This window comes from Vidua chalybeata, chromosome Z (assembly GCF_026979565.1).
Source record: "Vidua chalybeata isolate OUT-0048 chromosome Z, bVidCha1 merged haplotype, whole genome shotgun sequence".
Taxonomy (NCBI): Eukaryota; Metazoa; Chordata; class Aves; order Passeriformes; family Viduidae; genus Vidua; species Vidua chalybeata.
In genome coordinates this window covers 31,408,931-31,434,731 of record NC_071570.1, presented here as the reverse complement: position 1 = coordinate 31,434,731, position 25,801 = coordinate 31,408,931, and the positions used below count along the sequence as shown (strand labels likewise).

The 25,801-nt window shown below is 36.2% G+C and overlaps 1 protein-coding gene across 6 annotated transcripts in view; it reads right to left on the bottom strand.

Moving 5' to 3' along the window:
- Positions 1–551: 551 nt before the first annotated feature.
- Positions 552–25,801, bottom strand: part of ERCC8 (ERCC excision repair 8, CSA ubiquitin ligase complex subunit) — a 29,408-nt gene continuing 4,158 nt past the window's right edge. For 2 of the 6 annotated variants that reach the window (XM_053932240.1, XM_053932245.1), the window contains exons 4-12: positions 19,251–19,374; positions 17,544–17,625; positions 16,809–16,877; positions 14,240–14,306; positions 12,889–12,992; positions 11,735–11,859; positions 9,128–9,325; positions 2,641–2,727; positions 552–917 (exon numbers count right to left, since the gene is read on the bottom strand). In XM_053932240.1, coding sequence (XP_053788215.1) covers positions 849–917; positions 2,641–2,727; positions 9,128–9,325; positions 11,735–11,859; positions 12,889–12,992; positions 14,240–14,306; positions 16,809–16,877; positions 17,544–17,625; positions 19,251–19,374 — 925 coding nt within the window. In that variant the 3' untranslated portion in view covers positions 552–848. Of the gene's footprint in view, positions 918–1,305; positions 1,473–2,640; positions 2,728–3,257; positions 3,316–4,180; positions 4,266–9,127; positions 9,326–11,734; positions 11,860–12,888; positions 12,993–14,239; positions 14,307–16,808; positions 16,878–17,543; positions 17,626–19,250; positions 19,375–25,801 lie in introns of those variants that run through there. The other 4 variants (XR_008428651.1, XM_053932241.1, XM_053932242.1 and 1 more) reach the window with 4 other exon arrangements.

The window sequence follows — 25,801 nt, the reverse complement described above, 5'->3', positions numbered from 1 at the left end:
ATTAGGACTACAAATTGTTTTAGATGAAAACAGTTTGGAAGGATTACATTCAATATTTTTAACGTGAAATGTGATCTATTCTCTGCTTTGTACTGTACCTCAACCCTGTTTCTGTCCAGGAATCCTTCATGTTTGCTAAAGATGTGTGACTCATACATAGAAGGCTGGTCTTAAAAACCTGCTAACAGGAGCAACAAAAACTCTAAACTAGTTTCTATTCTTAGCTTTCTGGGGCAGATTCAGGTATTAGATGATAGGGTCACCATATAAATACTTGAATAGAGGATCCCTGCTATACCTCTTTCTGAAGTGAATACTGCATTTATGGAAAAACATGCAAAACTGAAAATGCAAGAACAGGCACAAACATCTGTTGACTCCCACAGCACATAAGCACTTGAGAATGGATACAATCTGCTCCTTCAAGACATTGATAAAAGTAAGCTGGAAGTATTTCTGAGCTACTCCTCTTTAACGGAAAATCTTCTGTATCATGTGTCTTGGAAATGAATGGGTTATTTCCTCATGTACTAAAGATAACAGAAACAAGGTAATTTTGACTGGTCCCAAGGGCTTTTATTTTTTTGCTTTATCAGCTGTTCAGCACTGAATAAAGTATAGTGATGTGTAAGTACAAAAGTCAGCAAGTATGAAAAAGTAATCCTTTAGATTTAAATTTACAGTGACAGAGAAACACAGAGAACAGTGGAAAGTTATTTCTGAAAGACCTTGCTCTAACAGAACTGTACCTAAAATCCAGTTGTGATAAATCCAACAATATCCAATTCTGTAAAAGTCTGTGAATGCAGTGCCAGAATGTCAATTTTGTATCAGCTCATCATTTAAATTCAGCCTTCATCATCACTGCTGCTCCATGCGTCTTCATATGCTGGATTTACATGTTGTTGAGGCAGAGACTAGGGAAAATAAAAATTCTCAGTGTTTTGCAAAATTAAAAATACTACAATAAAATACGGGCAAAGCTAAATGCACTTTTTAAATTACTACATGTAGACAAACTATTCTATTTCTCATAAGTACTGGATTATTTTTAACTACTTTTTTAGACATTGTGCTGATTAGACATGATAAATTATGAAAAGAAATAGTACTATATTTAATTTCAATTTCAGCATAAAATATCTGGAGGACTGACTGGAAGTATTACAAATATTTGGTACAAAATGTAACAAATGTAGTAACTGTGTTTATTGTGTGCGACTGGTTCAATTTAGATCATAATATCCTCGGCCCATAATAACTTAGCACTACAGTTTCAGGAAGCAGCCCTGGCCTCTATCCACATCCAAGAAATATTTCTCACCTCAGCCCCACTAGGGTCCAACTAAAGGGCTTGTGTAGCTGTGCACTGTACTGAATCACAGTGACTTAGGGTAACTTTTTTTCCTTGTTTACTGCTATTCTGGGTTCAGATTCTGGTCATACAAGCACTCAAATACCTATTCTAGCACCTGAGAGGAAACATGAATTAATGGCCTGTGGACAGCAAAACAGCTTCTTACAGAGACATCTCATCTACAGGGCTCATCTACAGCATTTGCAAACAGCAGCTGTAGCTTAACAGATTTCAAAACAATGGCATATATTACATACTGCCACTGCGTCTAATTTAAAAGAGCAGTTCTAATCAGAGCTAAGTAAATAATCTTGTTGCTGTAGATTTTTGTTTTTCAGACTAAGAAAAATATAATTTTTTCACATCAAAATTTTCATGGTAAAAATGTTAATTTCAGGTCAACACAATTTGGGTTTAGGGTATCAAACCTTTGGAACAATTTTTCTTGCCTGCTTAGGTGCAGGATAGTTTTGAAACACAAAAACTTAAAAAAAAGCAAATATTACAACAATTTTATGGTTTTTATAATTTCTTCATCTAAAATGGAATGATGCTGAAATTTTAAAAACTGAAATTTTCACATGTTATGGGCCAAAACATTAATACACCTTCATTTTTCAGCATCAGTACAGTTTGTCAGACTCTGATCCCATGAATGGTTTCAGTTCCTTAAAATATAGACTTTTCCTCACTCAGGCTGTTCACTGAAGTATTTCTTGTCTGAGAGAGAGAAAGTATTCTACTGAAAAAGTCTTACATATGATCTTCCCTGCAATCAGCCTGAATGTCTTACCATGGGCACAAAAATAAACATATTTAGAAACTCCTTTATTGTATCTTCACATCAAAAATATTTGTAAATGAAGTGTGGTATCCCTAATCTTACTACTTAATATGCAGTATATTCTTAAACAATTTAAAATACAATCTAGCACCTCTACAATTCCAAAACAGGACAAACTGCAGAAAGCAGATTGGAAATTAGAAATTAAAGAAGCAGAATTTGAAAGACCCATAGTCAAATGACATGAACTACTCTTAACAAAGTAGGAAGCTAACAGCCTGCAAAAGATTTGACTAGACTACAAGAGAAAGCGTCTTCTCAAAACCCTAAAAGAATCAAAAGATTGCACAGAAATGATAGGTGATAGGTGACTCTCCTCTTAATTAGAAATTGTTAAAAATGTTGGTGGTGAATCACATACTTCATACTAACTTTCCACGCAACCTTCCCAAGTATAACAGCCATAAAATAATACAGTTCAAACTCAAAAATTCACTACCTTTTCAGAAATATCATCAGGAACTGGCTCTCGGGGAGATGGTATCCACGCAAGAATATTGCAGTCTTTGCTACCACTATAAAGTTCCTGTAAAAAAACAAGCAAAAGTTACTTTCATACAAATTTACTGAATAGTGACATAGATACCATACTGGGCAGAAAAAAAGGTAGTGAATATTATTTAAAAATAAAGGCAAATAGTCAATTTCTAATTTATTATAAATCTGGATAAGTAGCATTTAAAATAATATGCCAAAACAAAATTAATGTTTTTATATTTTTTCCCCAGATTGCTCACCATAACAGCAAAACCACATTGAAATTAACTGTATTGCTTAAATACATTTTTCTTCTTCCCTCTCTCTTAGCTCCTGAAAAGAAACCTATTTTAACAGTTAGGCACCTTAAGAGATTGTTTATGGACAAGTTAAAAAAACTTGCAAACAAGCAAGAATCTAGCTAAATCCAACACAAACAAACAAAACAAAACAAACAAACAAAAAAACCCAAACAAACAAAAAAAAAACAAAATAAAAAAAACCCAACCAAACAAATATTTTATTATAATTAAAAACCAGGAATAAACTCAGAAGAATCAAGGATCTAGTAATACACACCAGAAAAGAGAATATGTATGGAACAAAGAAGTATTAAGTAAATGTAGTTTCAGTATGCCTAGGGAAGGAAAAGAAAAAATAGAGTACAGTATGAGGCTTATACCCTGTTGGGAAGGCACAGATCAGAAAGACTAATTTATTACTTTTAATATAAATAACTCTTATTAGTTATTATGGTAATGACTAAGGACTGAGATCCTATTGCACAAGGTGCAACACATGGCAACAAACAGTCCTTATGCCAAACAGCTGTAAGTCAAATATATCTTAATTTTCTTACTGTTCTGTATTAAAGAACAGTTCTGTACTAAAGGAAATACAGACTTCTCTGTCACTTTAAGATGAGATTTTGTTGGTGAGAAATACTAACACAATCTCTGCAGTAAATTTTGTACCTGTAACACCTGCATTTTCTGATGTGCTACTTAAATTAACAGGTATGAAGATATTCTCATATGCCTGCAATACTGAATTATATTCCTGCCTATTATATGTGATGTCTGACAACACTTGAGTATTGTCATGTGTTTAACTGCCTGAATGAGCTACATAGTTTTTTTTTTTGTGGTATTCAAGCTGACAGTATGAAGTATGAAAGGCTTGCTTTAAGTATGCTGGCTTTTACACTTAAACTAGCAACTCTCTGCATATGTGTATGAGTATGTCGATTCAATGTAAGCTCAATGCATTATCACAGGTCTGTCTTTGCAGGAAGTTTCCTATATAATTTATATATAATTAGAACTGCATGAATTATGTTGACATTTGGTGCAGAAACTTAATTCCTACAAACATTTATGTGGATAATCTTATTAAAGCAAGCTGCCATACTTTTCAAAAACTGGTACTATGCAATAAATTGTTCATGCATAAAAAAAATTCAAGATTAGAGTTTACAATTTTGAAATAACCATCCTACTTACCTTGCTTAAAAGAAGATATGGTACACCAAAGTATAGGTCAAATTCTACTTTATTCTGTCAGCAATACTCTGCTTGGGCCTTCTGTCTTTGATAGAATACAGAATATCACTAAGAACTTTAAAAGATCTTTCTACGCCAAAATATCTCATGAGCAATGTCACGGTGACATCCGCATACTTCCATTTTAATCCTTCTTACCACTTGTCTCACTTTCTGATCCTGGTATGGCAAGATCTTCAGCTAATATCCACGGCATTAAGCAATACTTACAATTAATTATTACTACCTGAACTGGTGACTCACACCATAAGTCAATCAAAAGAAGAGCTAGTGACCTCTATGTAGAATTGTGTTATAATACAAGACAGACACATATATTGCACTACAAACATGCTCTATGCATGCTTATAGTACAATATATGGAAAGACTGCAAATAAAACCCAATTTAACTTTCAGTTAACTTTATGTAATAGCCTACTACTGGATTTGCCAAATACCTTTGCAGATGTCACTAGCCTTTCTTGAACAGTATGAGCAGCAGTATGATTTAAATAAAAATTGTTTCCTATTGTATGCCTACTATTTTATGACATGTTATTAATACATGATGATTTATGTGATTTCTTTTTCTGAAAGGGAAACATAGGTCTTGTTTGTTTATTTAAATCATTCTAAGCAGATAATATGGCACACTGGTATCTAGTGTGTTAGATCCAACTGTAAACATCATCTAAGATATTGCACAATGAACATTTTCTCTTCCACACCACCCTTGAAATTACTGACCTCCTATTAAATTAATGCTTCTTATAAAAGGGCCAAATTCTGCAGTTCTTATTACTCAAGCAGTCTTATTAACTTTACAGAGATATTTATGTAAGAACAGTACAGGCAAACAATAATATAGTGGATTTTATGGTTCTGTTCCTAGGATCAGACAAGGCATATATACACACATTAACTAAAGCTCATACCAGTCTCTGGAGACAGCTCCGTACTGTACCTCAAACATAAAGGGTATTTCACTCAAATATGCTAATTAATTTGGATAAGAAGAGATAAAGACTAGTATAATTGAATTTCAAATAGTTAGCTGCTTGGTTATCAGTGATTGTATTTGATTATATGGTTCCAAGGAAACATAAGACACTTCTCTTCTCAAATACATAATTGGTGCAAAGTTTAAGTTAGAGCCTATTCTAGTTATGAGGTGAAACAAAGATAGCAATTAAAATACAGTTAATGAACAGAAAGAACATGAGGGACTGATAGGAATCAATATCAGTAAGAAATTCTGAACACAGTAAAAAATAGTGAGAAATATCTAAGGACCAGACTTGAGGATGGACAGTCACCAGGGTTAAAGACAGCAGGAAAAGTTTACAAGACTGTTAATATGGAGAACACTTAACAACAGAGAATACTAGATGGAAATGGCCGAAACTACAGAGAAGATACAGATCTTGTTTCTCATAAACACAGGGTACTAAAGTCCAATTAAGTGCTAACAAGTAACAAAAAAGTTACAAAGCCATCCGCTTCACATTTCACTAGTGTATACACAGATTACATCAGACTTAGAAGAGCCACCAAGGAAAACTTCCAGCTTGCTTAATTATATTTTGATATGTATTTAAAAATTACAAAGCTGAAAGTGAGATGATAAGCCATTCAGAAAGAAGAAAAAAAAAAGGCAGAATAATATAGACAAGAATGAACTGACATTTTTATCCTAAACAAAACAATGGAATAGATTATTAAATTATTAAGTTACTGTAGAGTTAAAATATAGGTATATAAATATCACTCAACAGAATTTGCAATACAGCAGGTTTTGTTAAGCAGAAGTATTTTACTTAAAATTAGTAACAAAATACAAATATACAGTTGTGAATAACTTTGCAGCATATTGATTTAAAAATGCTTGAGAGAGTAAAATAGAAGAGGTGACTATAAATTTTACAAACAATATTACATTCTCAGGAAAAATCTTACTGGCAAAATCATAATTTCCATTGGAATTACAGGAAGACTGATGAATGCAGTTAATTGTGTCAAGATAGGATAAGATACTTGGAAGTGCATGTGTGAACACAGTGAAAATAACAGTAGCACTACCTTTGGTGTTGACATCCTGATTAGAGTCTGTGTATTTGGCATGGCCTTGGCATGGTTTTTTGGTAGCAGGAGAGGGGCACAGGGGTAGCTTCTGTAAGAAGCTTTGACCATGTCCAACAGAGCCAATCTCTGATGGCTCTAAAGATGGACATGCTGCTGGCCCAATTAGAGAGGTTGATAACGCCTCTGTGATGACATTTAAGAAGAAAATCATAACAGTGCACACACATTTTTTTCCCTGGGGTGGTGAGGCAGCATGGATGCCACCATCTGGGTGCAGCCCATGGCTTCCCCTTGCCTGGCCCGTGCCCCAAGCCAGCTGTGCTGCTGGCAAAGAGGGCAGGGGCAGGAGGGGCTTCCCCCTCCCAGCATCCTGCAGGAGGAGAAGCGTTAAACAGTGCCAGCTCTGTGGCAGCCACCACTGTTCACGTGGTGCTGGCACGGCCATATGGCTGATGGCGAAAACACGGCAAACGACTCCCCAACACGGAACCTAGGTGAGATCAACTTCTTGGTGCTGTGGGATCCTGCAGGAATTGTTGCATTAGTGGAACTTGTTGGCAATGGTACCTACGAACAGCAGTTTTACTTCTAGATAGAGGAAGAAGTGAGGAGATGTGAAGGAAAAGAACATGGCAGCACCAAGGTCAGTGCAGAAGGAGGGGGAGGAGGTGCTTCAGGTGCTGGAGCTGAGATTCCCCTGCAAGCTGTGGTGAGGACCATGGTGAAACAGGCTGCCCCCTGTAATGCATGAAGTCCACAGGTGATGCAGAGATCCACTCACAGCCCATGGGAAAAGTGCTCATGCTGGACTGGGTGGATGCCAGAGAAAGCTGTGATCTAGTGGGAGACCCATACAGAAAGAAAGGGCCCCCACTTCCAGAGACAGAGGGCCCTTGCTTCCAAAGTACAGCAGCCCATCCTTAGAGGATTGCACCCTGTGGATGAATGACCCACACCACACCAGTTTTTGGGAAGACTGTTTGCCCATGGGAGGGATGCCATGGCATGGCAGAGAAAACACCGCTCTCCCTGAGTGAACAGAAAATCATCTCCAGTGATGAACTGACCAAAACCCCAGGCCCTGCCTCCCTGCACTGCTGGTGGGAAGGAGGGAGGGGGTGAGGTAAAAAACAGTGTTTTAAAGGCCTATTTTACTTCTCATTATCGTCTTATGACTCTTTTAATTCTTTTTTTCTCTCTCCTCTGCTCAACTGTAGCAGAAAAGAGTAACTGAACGACTCTTGTGGGTGCCTGGTATTTGGCCAGTGTCAAACCATGACATATAGCAATATGTTTCTCAAACTATTTAATACAACTAAAAACAAAGCATTTACAAAAAAAGAAAATCCAGTCACACTTCTACAGATGGAACTGAACTCTAGAGAAAGGTGCTTCTGAAAGAGAATCAAGAGTCACATCAGATAAGCAAATGAAGTTGTTGACATCACAAACTTCTAGATACCGTGACTGATATAGTTCTTGTGTGCATATGCACACACGAGAGATCCTTTACCTTGGATCTTAAATGCCAAGGTAGACACACCACATGTAAAACAAGTAAAACATTTTACTTTTTTAAAACATTTCTCTATTTTACAGAGAGATCTAATTAGCCTCACCTCTTCAGTTTATCAAAAACCAAAGATAACTTTATATAAATACACTAGAAGTCTTGTTGGGAAGCTATTCTTGAAAAGACAAAAAGCTTTTCAAGAACGTTCTGGAAAAGATGTGCTTTAGCCACAATATGAATATTGCAGTTGATATACCTCACTGACTACTCATATCAGAACTGCCTTCCAGATCTAGTGAGGCTGATTAGCTTGGGGCCTACCGTGTTTCCATAATGTGTCCATAATTTTCAGTGAAGTCTGTCTCAGTGATACAGTCTCAATGATTCAAACAAAGCTACCGGACTCAAAGCAGAAGCTACGAGAATCACTTCTATGATGCTTCATATGAGAGGTCATGAAAAGGTATCTACACACCCTTTCTGCCTCAAATATTTCTGCCTGATACTCAGAAACAACAGGCAAGGAAGGGAAAGCTGGAACATGAAGTATGATCCTTAATACATGAGGGCAACTATGTAATGGCCTGAAAATCCATACTATCATCCATTCTGCTCTTGGCACAACACATGCTATATGAACAATCTGTTCTAAAGTATCTCATAACAAATTAAGTTTTGTTATCCTAAACTCTTATTACAAGAGAAAAATATACTAGAGAGGGATAGGAAAAGAAAAAGAAGCAGAGAAAAGGAAAAAAAATCTGTCAGTACCATGATTCCCTCTAATGCAATGGTATTTCTCAGTTGAAATGTTCTCTGACTAATTAAAGAATCTCACAATGTTGTCAGCATTTTATCCAAAGTGTAACTACAGGATCTTGCTATATTTGAGCAAGATCACCTTAGCAAAGTATTTGAGTGCTTTCTCAGTACTCACAGCAGTACTAATACACTTCACATTCTTTCTTAATGTGATTAGTCTCAGGTATCCCTGAGAAAGACAACTCCTCTTCAGTTTTACAGAAAACAAAATCCTTCATGCATATGCTCTATTAGCATATGCAAGCAAAAAAATTACTAAAGGTAATATTGAGAATATGTGAGACAAAACAAGCAGTGGAAGGAACCTAATCCAGAAAATGTCATTCCAAAAACGTGACTAAACTTTTCCTGGATGTAAGCCACAGTATTCCTTCTTATGATCTTTGATTAAAGCATACACCTAAAAAGTGAATACTTTTATAGTGCAAATGGTATGTCAATCTGCATAAATACTCCTGTTTGTCTGGAATACTGCTTGTATTTTACTTACCTGAAAATGAGGTTGAAATACACAGCAGTTGACAGTACTATAATGCCCTCTAAGCATAGTTATCAGCTCTCCTGTGAAAACTGTATAAACAGCAATGGTACTTCCATACGGAACAAAGGCAAACTCTGGATTACAGCCACAAGAGACAGCAAATTTGAGTCCTTTCCTACTTTCATTACAGACTTTCCCATAGTTCACCTGCAAAGTGAAAGATCACATAGTCAGCTATTAAGTAAAACCTCAGGAAATTATATTAAAAGGTCAATTTTACTTAATATTTAATACTCCATAAAATTAATTTTGGGTTATGTTAATATATCTCTTGATATTTCAAAGTATAGATGTCTATCAAGAGAATGATTTTTATGTTCATTAAAGTTTACTCTTCTAAATATCAATTTTAAGAATGAGACAGAAAAAAATGCCTGAAATTAGCAACACCACACTAAGAAATAGAATTTGCACAGGCTGTTGCATGCCAGATCTGCATCAAGCATGTAAACCGTCACTGAAATTAGACATGGTTAGGAATTACCACCTGTTATAGTTTAGGAATGGTATTTTCCAATTCAGTAGTTCTGCTAAAACCACTCACTCCCCTGCCTCAGATTCAAAGTACAAAAGGCAGAGATCACGGGTTGAGATAAGAACAATTTACTGGAAATAGCAATAAAAAACCAAACAGTAAGAGCAACAATATTAATAACAAAAGATATGAGACAATGAAATTATTTACAAGTTCAACAAAAGAATAGTGGACCATTTTCTCCCAGGGTAGCTTTGAAAGGAAAAATTTCTAAAACTGTAATGGTGAGGTGTAAGGGAAGTTTGCAAATTAAAATAGTATAAAAGCACCTTATTAACACCTGTACTAATGTCTCAAGCTATAGTTTCATAGAGTTTCAAGCTCCTGACAAGTTTTATACAGATAAAAATCTCATAAAAGATTGAAAGTTTCCAAACATGTTTGGAAATATTCCAGTTGGCTATATCAGTCTGATTAGGTCAAACATCAAAAATGCATTTATGAAGAGACAGAGAAATATATTCATGGAAACAGCATAGCCTTCCTCTAAACAAATTTAATTAAAACAAAGCATTACCATTTTGACTATTTTTTCATGAAGAAAATGTGTTGTGTTAGAATATTTACAAGATGAACTTCACAAATTTCTTAGCTTATAGTCAAAAGATTTCACAATTGGAATTTTTTTTCCTTGCTTAATTCTAGGCCTTCAGTTTTAGGTAGGGAGATTTAAGATTAACACAGAGAGCTTTGCTAATAATGTAAACAACAGTGACATTGTTAAAAGAAAATCATATGTATGGCTTAGTTTCTATATGTTTTGAAAGATATAGAAAACAAAATTTAAGTCAAAAGCATGGACTAGTCAAGGAAATAAAAGGACTATGGTGTAAACTTGTATTACCTGTACATGCATTTATTGTTTGCTGATGCCTTGAAATTATTTTAAGCAATACCTCTGGGCAGTGTGTGAAAATACAGTACCCTGGACAATACAACTCTGAACTTTAAAAAGCAAAGCAGGGACAAGCTATTCCACACCAGATTAGAAAACTGTAAAATAGCCTATGAAACAAGCCAATGAACTAACAGGCACAAAAACAAAAAAACAAAAAAAAACAGTGATCCAGCTGGTAATGGGAGACTGAACAAACTGTATTATCTACTTTGGTGGTGGTGATTTGAAGACAGAAAGATGTTTGTGTATGAGGTGCTGGGAACAAGCTGGCAAATATGAATACCATGGGTCTTTTTATTTAAATATCTATACGGAATTATTTTTGCTCTGTTCTGAAACTAAGCAGCAGAATTAAAGATTTCTGAGGTATACCAAAATTTCTTTCATTCCTGATAGCAATGACAGACCATAATTACCGCTGACTAAAATTCCACAGACACTGACTTACCTAGTTTGCTCTTCTTTCAAAATAAACAAAGAAAACTATTTTCTTTACTGAACAGAAAATTAAAACAAGAACCTTCAGCACAAAAAAATCCACAAGCCATTGAAAAGACTGCAGTAGCAGTAGGGGTTTAACACATTTCCCACCCCTCATTACTGCTGCTGTGTGCTTCCAACACAAATCTGGAAAGATGGATGAACAGATATTTTTAACACTGCCATGCAACTCCACAGGAGAGATTCCACGAAAAAAGAAAGAGATTTGCAGGAAAGCCAGGCAGCCAGTGAAACTCTCAGGTACAGACAATTGCTGTATGGATAGTTACATCAGCAACGAACAGTTTCAAAAAACCCAAAACTTTCTACCAACAGTCACTGCTTATTCAAGTTTTTATTACTGTATGAAATTTTTATAGCTATACTCTCAAATTCATGAACTTAGAGTTACGATATTCAATCTTTAAGTAGATTAGGCTTCTTCATATTCTTTTTCTTTATAATAAGTAGAAGAAAAGAAATCTGAAAGAAAAAAGCATTCACCAAATCTTCTAGTGATGAAATTGAGCAGCTATATCCTTTATGAAAATGAAATCCAAGTTCTACTGACAACTGCAGAAATTACAAATCTCTTAAAATTAAATGAAAGTAAAAACACAACTGAAGTTCCTTGAAAACTTACTAAGGTGTTTTCTCCAGTGGAGCTATTCCAGAGTCGCATCCGATCATCTGTACCAATGGTAAGCAGGTGAAGTCCATCATTTGTATAGCATAAACCATTAACTCTCCCATTGTGAGCAGTGTTTGCTGTCAGGGAAAAGAACTGTCTCAGGTTTCTAGAGGTAAGTTACTACTTTGTATGCATTTTTACTTCAATGTGGAGCACTGGAAGTGCTGTTTAAATGGTAACATTCAGTTAAAAATAATTTATTTTTTTGTTTATAAAAGCATCTGGCCAGCTAACAGCCACCAACAGTGCTCCTCAGGGTGCAGTTCAAGGGACAGTTCTGTTCAATCTATCATCCAGTTTCTGATGCCCCTAGCCTGTCAGTGTTCCAGAGGCATTTGGACAACACCCTCAACAACATGCTGTAGCTTTTGGTCAGCTCTGAAGCAGTTAGGATAAGGTCTCTCTGTACTGTACTGCAGTACCTAATTTAGGCATACCTTTAGGTAGAAGTGTGAACTGCTTTTTAAAGATTTTATTAGAAAATAATTATTATCTGCTATTGATTCAGTTCATATACATTTCAATAAATTAAAAACCATATAAAATTTATATTAGATAACCAAAAAATCATCTTGAACCTTTCTAACAAAAATAAAGTTGAAAAGAAGTTGTGATTGAACAAGTCAACATGTTTTTCAAAGGAATGTATGAAATGGCACCAGTTATCTTTGGAGTTACATCAAATTTTGTTTTTCATTAAACAGTATTTCTTCTTTTTTGACCAGGTACTAGCTTTCTTTAGAAAATTTTTCTCTCAATAATTTTTTTAGTTTCAATCAATTATATATTTATATAAAGGCTAATCCACAGCATAAATGAATTCTTCCACTCACGAAAAAGATAACAAAATTCTCCTTTTTAGAGGAAAGCCATTTAGAATAGATACACCACTATGGTTAAGGCAATCCCTGTAAACAACGTCCCAAACAACAAACACTGACTCTATAACAGAAGTAACTGAACAAAGCTGAATGGCCTCTGTTATGTACTAAGTTACAACTGGATTATCACTACTCCCCTTGCTGGTCTTAGTATATAAAACATTCGTAAAATGTAAGAATGACTCCAGTTACATATGAATTACCACCAGTTATATTTTGTATTACCTGTCTCAGAAGATGCTTTGGACTTTTCTCCATTGTACTGATCAAGTGTACTCAGACATCCAGAAGCTCTCCTCACATCCCATAATTTTACTCTACCATCAGCACTAAGAAAAACAGATTTGCTAAAATTAGGGAAATTGAGTGTACTATGGTTCAGAAACTGTCTTTGGTCAAAACACCTGGCACTCACCTTGGTCCAGCAACTATTCTGAACTACTCATCATGTGGGCACACTCAAGTCAACAGAATTCCATCAAAAATATTTTAAGGTAGACTTCAGACTTTCCTTTACATGTATTAATAACTTCAGCTGGCACACTATGAGGACCTAACACAATACACTTGTCTCTTTGATTACAATGTAACACCTTTGCATACACAGAGAGCCTGGGAGTAAACTTGCTAATTCTTCTGTTGCCTAAACTGTAGCTACAGACTTCAGCATTGTCTGTAATAGTGGTCTGAGAATTTGAGCTTTTGATATCACAGATCTATTGGATCACTGGTGCAGAAGCTGTCTACAAGCAAACAATTTTTCATTTGCTACAAGACAAACAACAACAACAACAACAACGACAAAAACCACAAACAAACAAACAAAGCAATCCCTAAACAACACACTGTTAAAATATTTTCCAACTTTGATAAGCCTTTCAGAAGCCTGACTTCAGAAACCAAAGGTTTGCAAATCTGGTAAGTTCACTAAACTTATAAAACAGCCATTCCACTGAACTCATGAAATAGCTATTCTTCTCTGCAAAAGAAAAAAAAAACACGGCATCTAAAAAGCAAGAAATGTCATACTATAATCAAAAGCTAACATACACAGACGTTACAGAATAGCCAAGAGGATTTTTTACATTAAAAACGTCTGAACAGAAAACAAAAAAAGCCCAGGAATATCAACATACAATTCATATTCATTGAATTACTATTGCTTGGAAAGTTACATCAGCTAAGCTACCCAAGTTATTCCTTTTGATGTAAGTGATTACCAGAACAGTAATTTGAGCTAGACATGTTTTACTTTAGTACAATATGGATTAGCAATGCACACACTAATAAACAGTAAGAAGCATCTCCTTAATATTCTACTATTTTCTTATACCAGTAGTTACAGTTAGTGTTTCAAAACTCTGTACAAACTTACTATAAAATAAGCATGACTTGTTGACAGCTCTTCAGGTTTCATTTTTCTAGGAAAAAGCTATAAAATTGTGAACAAGTAGAAGTCAACGAAGAAAATTAACTCCAGAAGTGCATTTGAATTGAAGTAAGTCTGCCTAAGGAATGCATAAAATTTTTACTGACCAATATTTCACTACATTTAACAGTTCAGCAACATGCTTACCTTCCTGTTGCCAAAACATATTCGTGGCGTGGGGACCAAGACACTGCCAATACTTCTTGTCTGTGACCTAAGAATTACATGAAAAAGCTTATTATACACACCATTTTAGGTAAATAACTGAAAGTAAAAGCAAATATTTAGTTGTACAGAATTCACCAAGCCAGAATAATTTAAATTGTAACATCAATTAAAATTTTGTGAAACTATATTATTTTCGGACAGAAGCTATTTCTCCTTTTTCCTTGAGTGGGATTGCAGTGAGCAGAAAATGATGCACACAGTATTTCATATGTATAATTTTTGATAATAAAGATGGTTTTACCTATGAAAAATACATTACAGCTCAGTCACAGCTTTTTGTGCAGCACTGGTAATTTCATACATGGAAGAAACTTTCCATTTATTTTTCTTCAAATCCTTTAATAATGTTAAATTTAAACTATATCTGCCTTACAATTAAAACTTTACTCATTTTATCCTCTAAGAGTTTTGTCCTGAATTTGCAGTATTTTTTCCCTTAACTATTGAAGTACCAATGAAGCTAGTGAAGGGTGTTGAACACCTGTTGTGTTCCTGCAAGGAACAGCTGAGGGAGCTGGGGGCTTTCAGTATGGAGAAAAGGAAATCTGAGGGGACCTTACAGCTCTCTAAAACCACCTGAAAAAAGCTGTGGCCTGGTGGGGGTCCGTCTCCCAAGTAACATACAACAGGAGAGGAAGTGGCCTCAAGTTGCACCAATGGAGATTTTGATTGGGTATTAGGAATAATTCCCATACTTTCCAAATAAAATTCTGGCAGGAACAGGTGGACGAGGGCAGTGGTTGAGCCATTACCCATGGGGATATGCAAAAGATGCATAGATGTGCCACTAAGAGACATAATTCAGTGGTGGATTTGGCAATGCTGGGTTAAAAGCTGGACTCAATGATCCAAAAGGTCCTTTTGTATATATGTATGTATGTGTTTTTTGGTTTTATTTTTTTTGTACACACACATGCACAGATACACACACTTTAAGACGTGGCAAGTTATGTTAAATAACTACAGACAATGGGAAGGATAAGATGTCCTAAATGGAAAGACCACAATCATGCCTCATGCCATAACAGAAACATATTGCTGAAAAATAAACTAGATCATAAAATACAATTTTGCTAACACAGTCTAGAGATGGTGTGAACCACCTTATTCCTGGTGCACCTTCTATTACGTGCTTTCCCATTACCTGAATTAATCAAAGCACTGTGATGACCAGGATAATAGGAAAAACCTCCAAGATACAGGTACTACAGGATACACTAAGAAGGCTTAGAGCAGACAGATTGATTTGGATCCATTAATTAAACTACAGCCATGCATATACCTCCATTTCAGCTGCTAGAGTTAGCCTATGTGAAAATATTTATACATACGGTCTGATTGACCATATGACACTACTGATTTCTTCAGTTCTGCAAAGAATTACTAGATTATGCCTAATCAATAACATATTCTCCTTCCACTTATTCCTCCAATATTGCACTTGAGGTGACAGGCTATTACAGGCTGTGTACAAAGACACAACAGAGCTTGTGCCTGGAAAGCATTAACTCTTGTGCCAAAATTAAGAAGCCCTGATGAAACCAAACAGGATCTTTAAAGAACTATTTTTGTCACTGCTCTGTCTGGAGCTCTTGGTTCTAGGAACAAAACATGATATGGCTGTTGTAGCCAATTAAATTTGTAGAAGTTTAACAGTTTAAGCTCTGCATCACAAAAAAATCACCTAGGCTCCTTTGAGATTTAGCTGGCTAGTGAAGAAATAAAGCTGCATTTGCACATTGCTGTGTCTGAGTTAATGTTTCTCTACAGTTGAAGCATTAAGATTTGCCTCATGATTGCCTTTTCTTGAGCATGTGTATATATATATATATGCATACTCCAGAAAGTACACATTAGAAAAGGGCCACCAAAGGCAAATTCTCATTGAGTGGCAAAAGTAATGGATTATGGAACAATAAAACCTTACATTTAACTGAACTAGGAAAATGCAAAGGACTTGGTAATATCCTTCTACAGAAAGCTTGTTCTACAGAAATCAGAAACTTCTGAACAAATCCATTCAAACACCTCTATGGGATACTTTCTTAAAAGCAGTGAAATTTTCTTTTTGTTTTGGTTTCTTTTCTGGGGGTTTCTTTTTTGGGGGGTGGTGGGAAGTTTCTCTTGTTTTACTTAGTCTTCTTTTTTAGAAACCAAGTAAAATATCACTTGTTGACCACTCCATAACCCCCCAAATCAATGACTACATTTAACCATGTAATAAATAGCAATCAGTATTGATTAGACCATGAAAATGCCCAAACATTGGTAGTAACTGCCCATTGACTAATGTTTGTATTCTGCAATTCATTAGCTCCAGAAAAACACCCAGAAGAACCTCTTGCCACTGTGTAACTTTCACAAGTGGCTACAAATAAATTAGTCATGTTACTGAAAAAGAATACATTGTATACAGTGCTTCTTTACAGGACTTGTTTTTAGTCAAAGTAGTTATTGTTTAACATTTATGTTTCAGACTAAAAAGTACCCTGCAGAATGTGAGAACTGGATCCAGACTTCAAATCACAGAGCTGTACTTTGGGGCTTTTGGTACCAACTGTAACAAGAGAAACAAAGACAGCTAAAAAACCCCCCAGCATGTGAAAGAACAACAAAAAAATCTTAGCAGACAAAAAAATAGAAGAAAAATGCTAGCTGCATAACTGCTTAATTCACAGTCAGAGCAATGCTTCTATTAATATGATGCTTCAAGCTTAATGCTTCGGTTAATAGATTTACATTTTTAGTCCAAACAAATTTACTATGTAACAAACAAAATTTAGAAACTGGAAGTAAACAGGATTGTACTTTGGAAACTTAAAAATACCTCCTCAAATATATATTTTTTTTTTGCTAAACATAGTTAAATCGTGTACATGTAAGCAATACACAAATCTATTTACAAAATTTACTATATTTGGATCTAATAACCTTTAAATGATAACTTATGTAATGAAAGAATCTAATTACAACTAAGATTTTTTTCAGTAAGGAGAACTGATTGATGCATTATTTCAGAAGAACAAATATGATACCCTCATGCACCTCATCCAACAAATGGATAATATTTTAATGGACCAGTAAACTTGCATCTTATCAAGACTTATTTATGTAAAAATAAGACAGAGTAGGGGGAAAAACCCAACTGAAATATTATTTGCTTATTATTATAATCCTTATCTATCTATCTATCTATAGCTGTTTGTTAAAAACAGATACATACCTGCTATTAAACAATGCTTTGTAGCAACTGGAGACATGTGATGGCTATAGACTGTCCCTTCAAAGTGAAATATATCTGCAGGCTGATAATAAAAATATTAAATTAATTACAATGAAAGTATATTAACAGAATGTAGATGCTCACCATTATTTTTCAAGTAACAGCTACGAGACTAATACAAATATTACTATTTACACAGTAATGATAACTCTCCTGGTTAGAAGCCAGATAACACAAACATCACAGAGTAAGCCTGTTTCCAACAGCAGGACAGCACCAGAGCCCAGAGATGACCCAAAAGACAGACCAAGAAAACTGACAAATGAGAAGCATGAATGGAAATGATTACAGTTATCAAAAAATAAAGCTAGTAAGTAAACAAAAAGTTAATAATATAGAAATAGTCAACAGGAAGAAGGCACTTCAGACTAAGTTTAAAGCCCCTTTTAATTCACGAATAACACACATTATTTTCAATTCCTAAAAAAATAAAACAGTTCCATATAAAACTATTATCTGTCTCATGATTGTTTAAAACTAATAGAATATATTTATTTTGATAAACTTTAATAGCTACTTTAATAAGTACAATTGCTTCCAGGTAAACTGATTTTTTTGTCTCATTCTAAAATACCATATATGAAAAATCTCTTAAAATTGAGTTGTTTGTATTTTCAAAAATACCATTTAGTGGCTGAACAGGTCATTCAATAACTTTTATGAGTACATGGTGTCTTTCAAGAGACGGTCACAAAACTATCTAACTACCTGAAAACTTAATTGTTTATGAGAAGATTTAGCAACTGCAAACATAGGTTTATATAAAAAAAAAAAAAAAAACCAAAAAAAACAAACAACCCAAAAAAAACCCCCACACTAAAAAAACCCAACCCAAACCAAAAAAGCTATAAATTTGTTCCGTATTATGTCCCTAGAATGACAACCTCTTTTCAAAAAATTATTTCACCATCTGTGAAATAGCAGTCAAACATTATCAATGTAAATTCCCGATCCCTATCTATGAACATTTACATATCAATGATACTATGAATCAGTGTAAATGTTCATAGGGAACAGGACGAACAGCAGTCATGAATTCACAGTTCAACACAAGATGTGAGGACTACTGAATCAAAGCAACATAAATTCCTAAAGAACCTGTTTACCTTATTAATGTCAGTTACATTGGTTAGCATGGTTTTAATGGTTTCTCTCATTCTCTACTGATTTTTAGAAATGGTGTTTATAGTGCTTACAACAGCAGAATTCTGGACCTAGATCCTGTATGTCAAGACTATCAGTCCTTCAAAAGTGCTGGTTATTAGATGCTGGTTATTAAAAATAAGTAGTTACTGCCATTAGACTCAACAATCCCCAAGAATGAACTGCAGACTAGACCTTGCTGGACAAGTTTACCCAGCAAAAATTCAAATAGCTGTATTCCTGTTCATAGCAAAAGCAGAAAGAACTGTCCCAAGGGTTCCAAGCTCTCCGGCAGTTCAGACATTCAGGTCTTCAGAAATGGGCAGGTACACACCAAGGTGTACACAAATGCTAGGACCATCATGCCACCACCCTGCTGCTGTACCCACAGTTCTAACAGTTTTCATCTTCAAGATGCATAGTCCTCTTCACCTCTGTGAGAACTTCAGATATGCAATAAATAATGTACACAAAGAAGGTTGCAATCTGTAGAAACTCACTTACTTGTAAAGTGTTTGTATCCCATATTTTCAAGGTTTTATCAAATGAGCTCGATGTAAACATGCCAGTGTCATGAGGATACCACTGGACTGTCTCCACACTGAATTTATGTACATCAGGATGACTCCTAAAATCAATGAAAATATTCCAACTGGTTAGAGTTTTCATAACCATCTTGTAGTTGTCTTGGTATTTAATAACAAGTTGAAACCATAAACATTTTTCTTAATTTGTCCTGAGGTTTTCAAGAAGAACTGTATTTTTGTTGGCTTGATTTTCATTCAGCTAATACTCATTACTTTGAAGGGTCTTGATTTCAAGAAACCACAGATCATTACATTTTCAAAATACGGTAACTGTAGCATATCTCAAGACATAAATCACAAAAACTGTCTTTTGAAATATTTAAGTTGCAATGTTTACAGATCTTATGTTAAATGTGATGGCCTAATGCTACAAACCATTTATGCTTCTTAGAAATGGATCCACTGAAAAATACAATCATACATACAGTTCAAAAAATTCATTAGTATTAATGAATAATTACAGCTACATAGTTATTGGCAATTCCTGTCTGACAAAGTCACCAGAGAGTAGCAGCCTAAGTTACTGAGAGTCATTTATATTTGCATTCAGAAATCAAAGAGGGAGAACAATAGGAAACTTTCAACTGAACTGTGGCTATTTAGAGACTGCAATAGAATTAATAATTAACTGTGGCAGAAACAACAGACAGCAGAGCCAATCTTGACAGGATGCAGACTCAACTGACCAGGCTCTGAATAATATATGTCATTCAAATACCTGGTAAATGACTCATATCTGAGCTGAATGCACATGGATCCAGCTTCAGGGGCCCAAACCCAGCTGCTTGCTTACTCTACCCTCTGCAGTGGGATGAGGGAGAGCATACAAATGGTGAAGGTGTGAAAAGTTGTGGATTGAGATAAATACATTTTAGTAAGTGAAAGGGAACAAATCAAAACAAACCCTATGAATCTGGGGAAAAAACAAACAAACAAAACAAACCCCCAGCCAGTGAAGCGATGCAAAAGTAACCCCTTACCATAGGCTTAAGACTGCTGCACATGACATTTTACAGTATGGAATATCAGTATATCTTGGTCAGTGTGGGTCAGGTGTTGCAGCTGTTTCCTCATAGCCTACCGTCCACCCCTTGAAGGGGCAGTAAGGAATGGTGAATGGCTTGACACTTTCAAGCACTGTTCCGTACTCACTAAAACATGAGTGTGCCATCAAGACTGGTTACAAGTCCAAAAAGTACTACAAACTACCACAAAGAAAATTAACTCCATCCCAGCTAAATGCAGTACTTATGACAAAACTGCAGCTAGAAAAGGGTTAATGAGATTTCATTACTTCAGCTCTTAGCTTTGCATTGTTCTATCAAATGTCCTGGCCTCCACAAGCAGTAAGTATTGCAGGGGTATCATTACGCAAACAGAGATGTAGATCTTCAGTACTGCCATGTATAGAAGAGTATGCACCTCTCAGCGTACCTATGCCTAGCCTAAATTTGTGTACAGCAGCACTGCATAACTACCTTTTAAAGGCAGGAGTGGATCATCACAGAGGAGAATGAAAATCAACACCTTTCACCTCTGAAGGGAATTAAAAGAGACATCATCTCAATGGGATGCTGAATTCAAAATAACTAAATACATGACAACAGTCTTACACTGTTGCAAACTATGTCAAAATGTAGTGAATTATGCTGAAGGGAGAAAACCATACATACTTGCTCTTCTAAACATGAGTGTTGGCATACCTTTAAAATATCCCATCCAACACTTGTGATTTGTCTTTGAACAGACCTAAATTCTCAACTAAATGAAGGCCTTCAATTCAAAAGTGCTGAAGTGCCATTTTTAACAACTCAGCCTCAGCCATCTATCAAACTGTCTCCTCACACTTATAACATTGATTCCTCCTTAGTCAAGAATAAGGTCAACAGTAAATGTTGCTTAACTCAACACTGTCTCTCAAATAAGTTGAACTGTTGATGCAGAATAATGTTCCCACAATCCAATCAGCTCACTCACTGCTCCTGAAAACCTCTTATGCATGATGGACAGCATGGCTACATAAACAAGCCCTCACTTCCTCTAGGCAAACCAGGAAGGATGTGACTGGTATCCTGGGAACAGGATGGGGAGTTCTAAACAGCAAGACTCTGACTTATTAAGGAACAAAACTAGTCACAATAAATAGTGATTTAAATAAACTGAAACATCCTCTATGATCTTCCCTTTTGGCTTTTGGAACAATCAATGGTTTCAAATGGCTATATGACTTCAGTGGGAAGGTGTTAATGGAAAAGACCATAAATTGATCACAGATGCACCTAGTATAGTCCAAACCAATGTTTCTTTACCAATTCTATCCAAGCTCAACTGTGGATGCACTGACGACAGCTACAGTCACAAGGGAAGGCGAAGAAACCATTACTCATTGAAATTCGAGAGGAAATTTGGGATAACACAACTGAATTTCAAAGAAATTCCAGTTCTACTGGTACTTAGTCCATTTTACCTAAAATCCCATCAGCAGCACAGCCACAGCTTTTGTGTTAACAATACAGAATGCTTCACTATATGATATAGACCCAGTCATTGCATTAGGATTAAACCACAGCAGAACTATATGCATCCTCTGGAGCACAGAGTATGGGCCTGAAAAGATGGAAATAAATGGAAGACTACTGATGCCAACATGTGCATTGCATGAGGGCAACAAGGATACATTTCTGAACATAACATCATCAAAACCCAAGGCATTTGTTGTGACACTGAGCAAAATTCTTCTCATTTTGAGATTCATCCTAATGAAAACTTGGAAACCATGTATATTGGTAAAGGATGAGCTTTTATGAGACCTTCTTGTGATTTTGTATTTGTGGACAACATTACTGTAGACACAAGTAATCACTCTCATATCTGTGCTATAACTTTGCCAACTTTATGGAATGTAATTTAAGTTATTCAGCTCCTACTGTATCCTATTAAAATATTAGAAACTAATTATACTCTGATTGCAGCCTACTCCCATTGGTATGAACCTCATGCTGCTAAAGAAATCATTATAGCGTGAAGACCTGAGCTGCTTGTTGGAAACAAATGCAAAAAAATGGACAACAGACTTTGTTTACTGTCGCAGAAGAAATAAATCACAGGATGGAGTATGTGAATAAAGTGGTGGGACACCCTTTTTGGATGGTCACTAAAAGCTACCAGAATTCTCAACAGAGTACTTCACCCTGTTGTCATGTTGTGGATGGTAATCTAATAATCATATTGTATGTTAACACTGTATGAAACAATTAGCCTATTGGCTACCCTCAATAATACCAGATAACCACACACTAGGAATGTATTAGATGATCTGCACTGTATAAAAGTGTGAAACATTCTTAAATTCTATTTGGATATTATGAAGTTTGAGTGACTAATCATTGGTGGATTATGTGGAAAGATGTCTGGGGGTGAAATGGGAGGAAACTGAGAAGCTATATTCACACCCTAACAGAAGTTATAATGAAGGAATTATAGGGTGAAGTGCAGCTGCTTCTTCTGGATGGAATGTGGTGAGCATGACTGAAAGCTATTCCACAATGATTGCCCATACAAACAGCCTGCAACCTCAAGCACCTGCTAAGGGGGATGAAACAGGGGGTGGAGCCAAGACACCATGGTGAGGCACTGTTGAAATCCCTGCAGGGAGGGGTACTTTGTATCTGATAAACCACATAGCACCTGTCCCCCAAGGGAGACAGAAGATGTCCTTCTATTGAACCAGCAACTGTGGTGAAATCACTCCTTGGATGAACTTGGATCATTATCATCTAACTGTAATACTAACACAGACCTCCATCCCAAAGTCCAGAATCACAGAATTCTCAGGCAGACACAAGGATGATCAAGTCCAATTCTTAAGTGAATGGCCCATATAGGAATCAAACCCATAACCCCTGGCATTACTAGCACCATGATCTAAACAACTGAGCTAACCTCAAGTTACCCACCTCCAGGGTAAGATCGCCCCTCACTGAGCATGTGCTCTGCATTTTATTGATTGTATCTTTAAGAGCAAAGGGAGAGAATTTTACACCATTTAGTCACAAAGGTGTAATACCTCAAGCTCCAACTAAACATAATGGAAAAGTATAGAAGTAAGTCAAAAATTGTGAAGTTAGGGAAGATTCCATTGTAACTTTTGGGATCAGCCAACAAGGTGATCTGTCTTCTTCCCCAGAGGAATGAAGAACCTAACTCTATGTGCGTTTTACTAGGGATTAAATTTTGTCTGTATATTGGCCTGAACATGTTTTTACAGTCAGAAACAATCTCTGGCAGGCTTCAAACCTTAACCTGTCATAATTTTCTTTTATTAATAAACACTGTTATTCCATAGTTAGAGTGAGTCCTTCATGGATACTGACACTCACTAGCAGTGGGTAATATACTTGGATAAAGTGGGAAACCCCACTGAGGGGGTCTCTCTTATGCTGTTGGTGTGTATCCCTGAACAAGTCAGTTGAACCACCCTCTGATCCAGCAGGACTGTTCAGTAAAGGGTCCCTAGAACAGGGTGCTGAGGGGCTGGTTGGACACAAAGGTCTCAGCTTTCCCAGGGCACTGACAGACTAATCTAACACTAGGGGTTGAGGAAATCTTCCCTTTTCACATGACATCTATAGTTCTGATTTCATCTGAGCTAATAAACCCTTCTGCTCACTTGGGTTGCTACAAAGCAAAAAAAGACACCTTTAAAGAGAGTTAGCCTGAAGCCAGCACTGACAATACTAGGCAAGAGATATTGAGAAGATTTTGAGCTTAGTTTAATGACTTCTGCATTGCTTCTCCAGCTCTGAGGCATATCCTAGAATGGCCTGTTACTCTGGCACAGTGCTAAAAGTCAACAAATTTTATGCCTCTATTCTTTAGGGAGGTGTGCTGGTTTTGGCTGGAGTAGAATAATTTTTTTTCACAGTGCCTAGCATGGGATACGTTTTGGATTCGTGCTGAACAGAGTAACATAGAGATGCTTTTGTTGTTGCTGAGCAGGGCTTACAGACAGCTAAGGCCTTTTCTGCTTTTCAGACTGACATGCTGGCAAGGGGACTGAGAGTGCCTGGGAGGCTGGGAGGAAACACAGTCAGGACAGGTGATCCCAGCTGACCAAAGGGATATTCCAGATCATGTGACATCAAGCTCAGTATATAAAGCTGGAGGCAACAAGGAAAGAGGAGGAGACACGTTTGGAATGATGGCATTTGTCTTCCCAAGTAACCATTATGCGGATGGGGCTCTGCTTTCCTGGAGATGGCTGAAGAAGTGAATTAATTTCTTGGTCTGCTTGTGTTTGCAGCTTTTGCTTTCTCTATAAAACTATCTCAACCCAGGAGTTTTCTAGATTTTAGCCTTCCAGTTCTCTCCCTGATCCCACTGGTAGGGGAGTGAGCAAGCACCTCTGCAGAACTTGGTTGCCAGCTAGAGTTAAACCATAGCAAGCTAAAAATCTTCAGTACCTGCAGAGCCAGGAAATCAAGCTTGACTCAGAGTGAGCTTACTCCTGGAGAGGCATTTCTACGCAATGTGCAGAAAAATCTAAACCCATGGAACTAATTATCTAGATACATTAACTGTAAGTGTACAATACTGGACTGTTATCAACTCTGCACAAGAAAATCAATTCTCCCATAATCCACAGGGCTGAGGAATGCACTAATGAACTCTTGAGTAGCTCTGCAGAAATCACCTTTGATCTGGCTAAGCTTAGTAGTGGCTACATGCTGTTCAGGATAGTTTCATGTCTCAGGATGTACACTGTTCCCAGTTCATTCCATATGAAGTATTTTCATCCATTAATCAAATTATCCCAGCCTTTTCTACCAAAGACAAATACAGATTTAATTCTATGGATAATAGGTCACTGTCATTCATTCTTCCTAGACATGTTTTGAGAAGTAGAGACTACCTTAAAGATAAGCATTATCTGCATATTATCTAGAAATGGGTACTGTTCGTTTACTCTCAAATGCCATTTTTTGTCACAGGTCAGCATGAATCATATGAAACCAGGTAAAGCTCTTTGTGCTCACTCCCAGGAAAACAGGAAAAGTTTTATTTTTGTATTTGCAGTAGTGGTCCTATATTCCAGATGTGAAACAAAGGGTAAATCACAGCCTACCACCAGGAACTACCTCTTTTGTTGTTCTATACTACTGGATCATCAGCAAGCCCAGTTCAGGGTGTATTAAGAAAAGCTTTAAAAGGCCTTTAGCAAGATATACTTTAAGCAACTTTGATACCAGACCTGTGTTCTGCCCTGCAATCTTGGAACACAGGCAAACTTTCACAAGATGTCACAAGATGTCAGCACTATATCCTTCAAAGATAGGAGCTAGACAGAGGAAAGTGTTTCTGCAGTATAAATTCACTTATTAAGTCAGGAACTCTGAATAATATTCCAAATATCTGAATATATATATATATATATATATACTGTATATATATACTGAATACTGTATATAT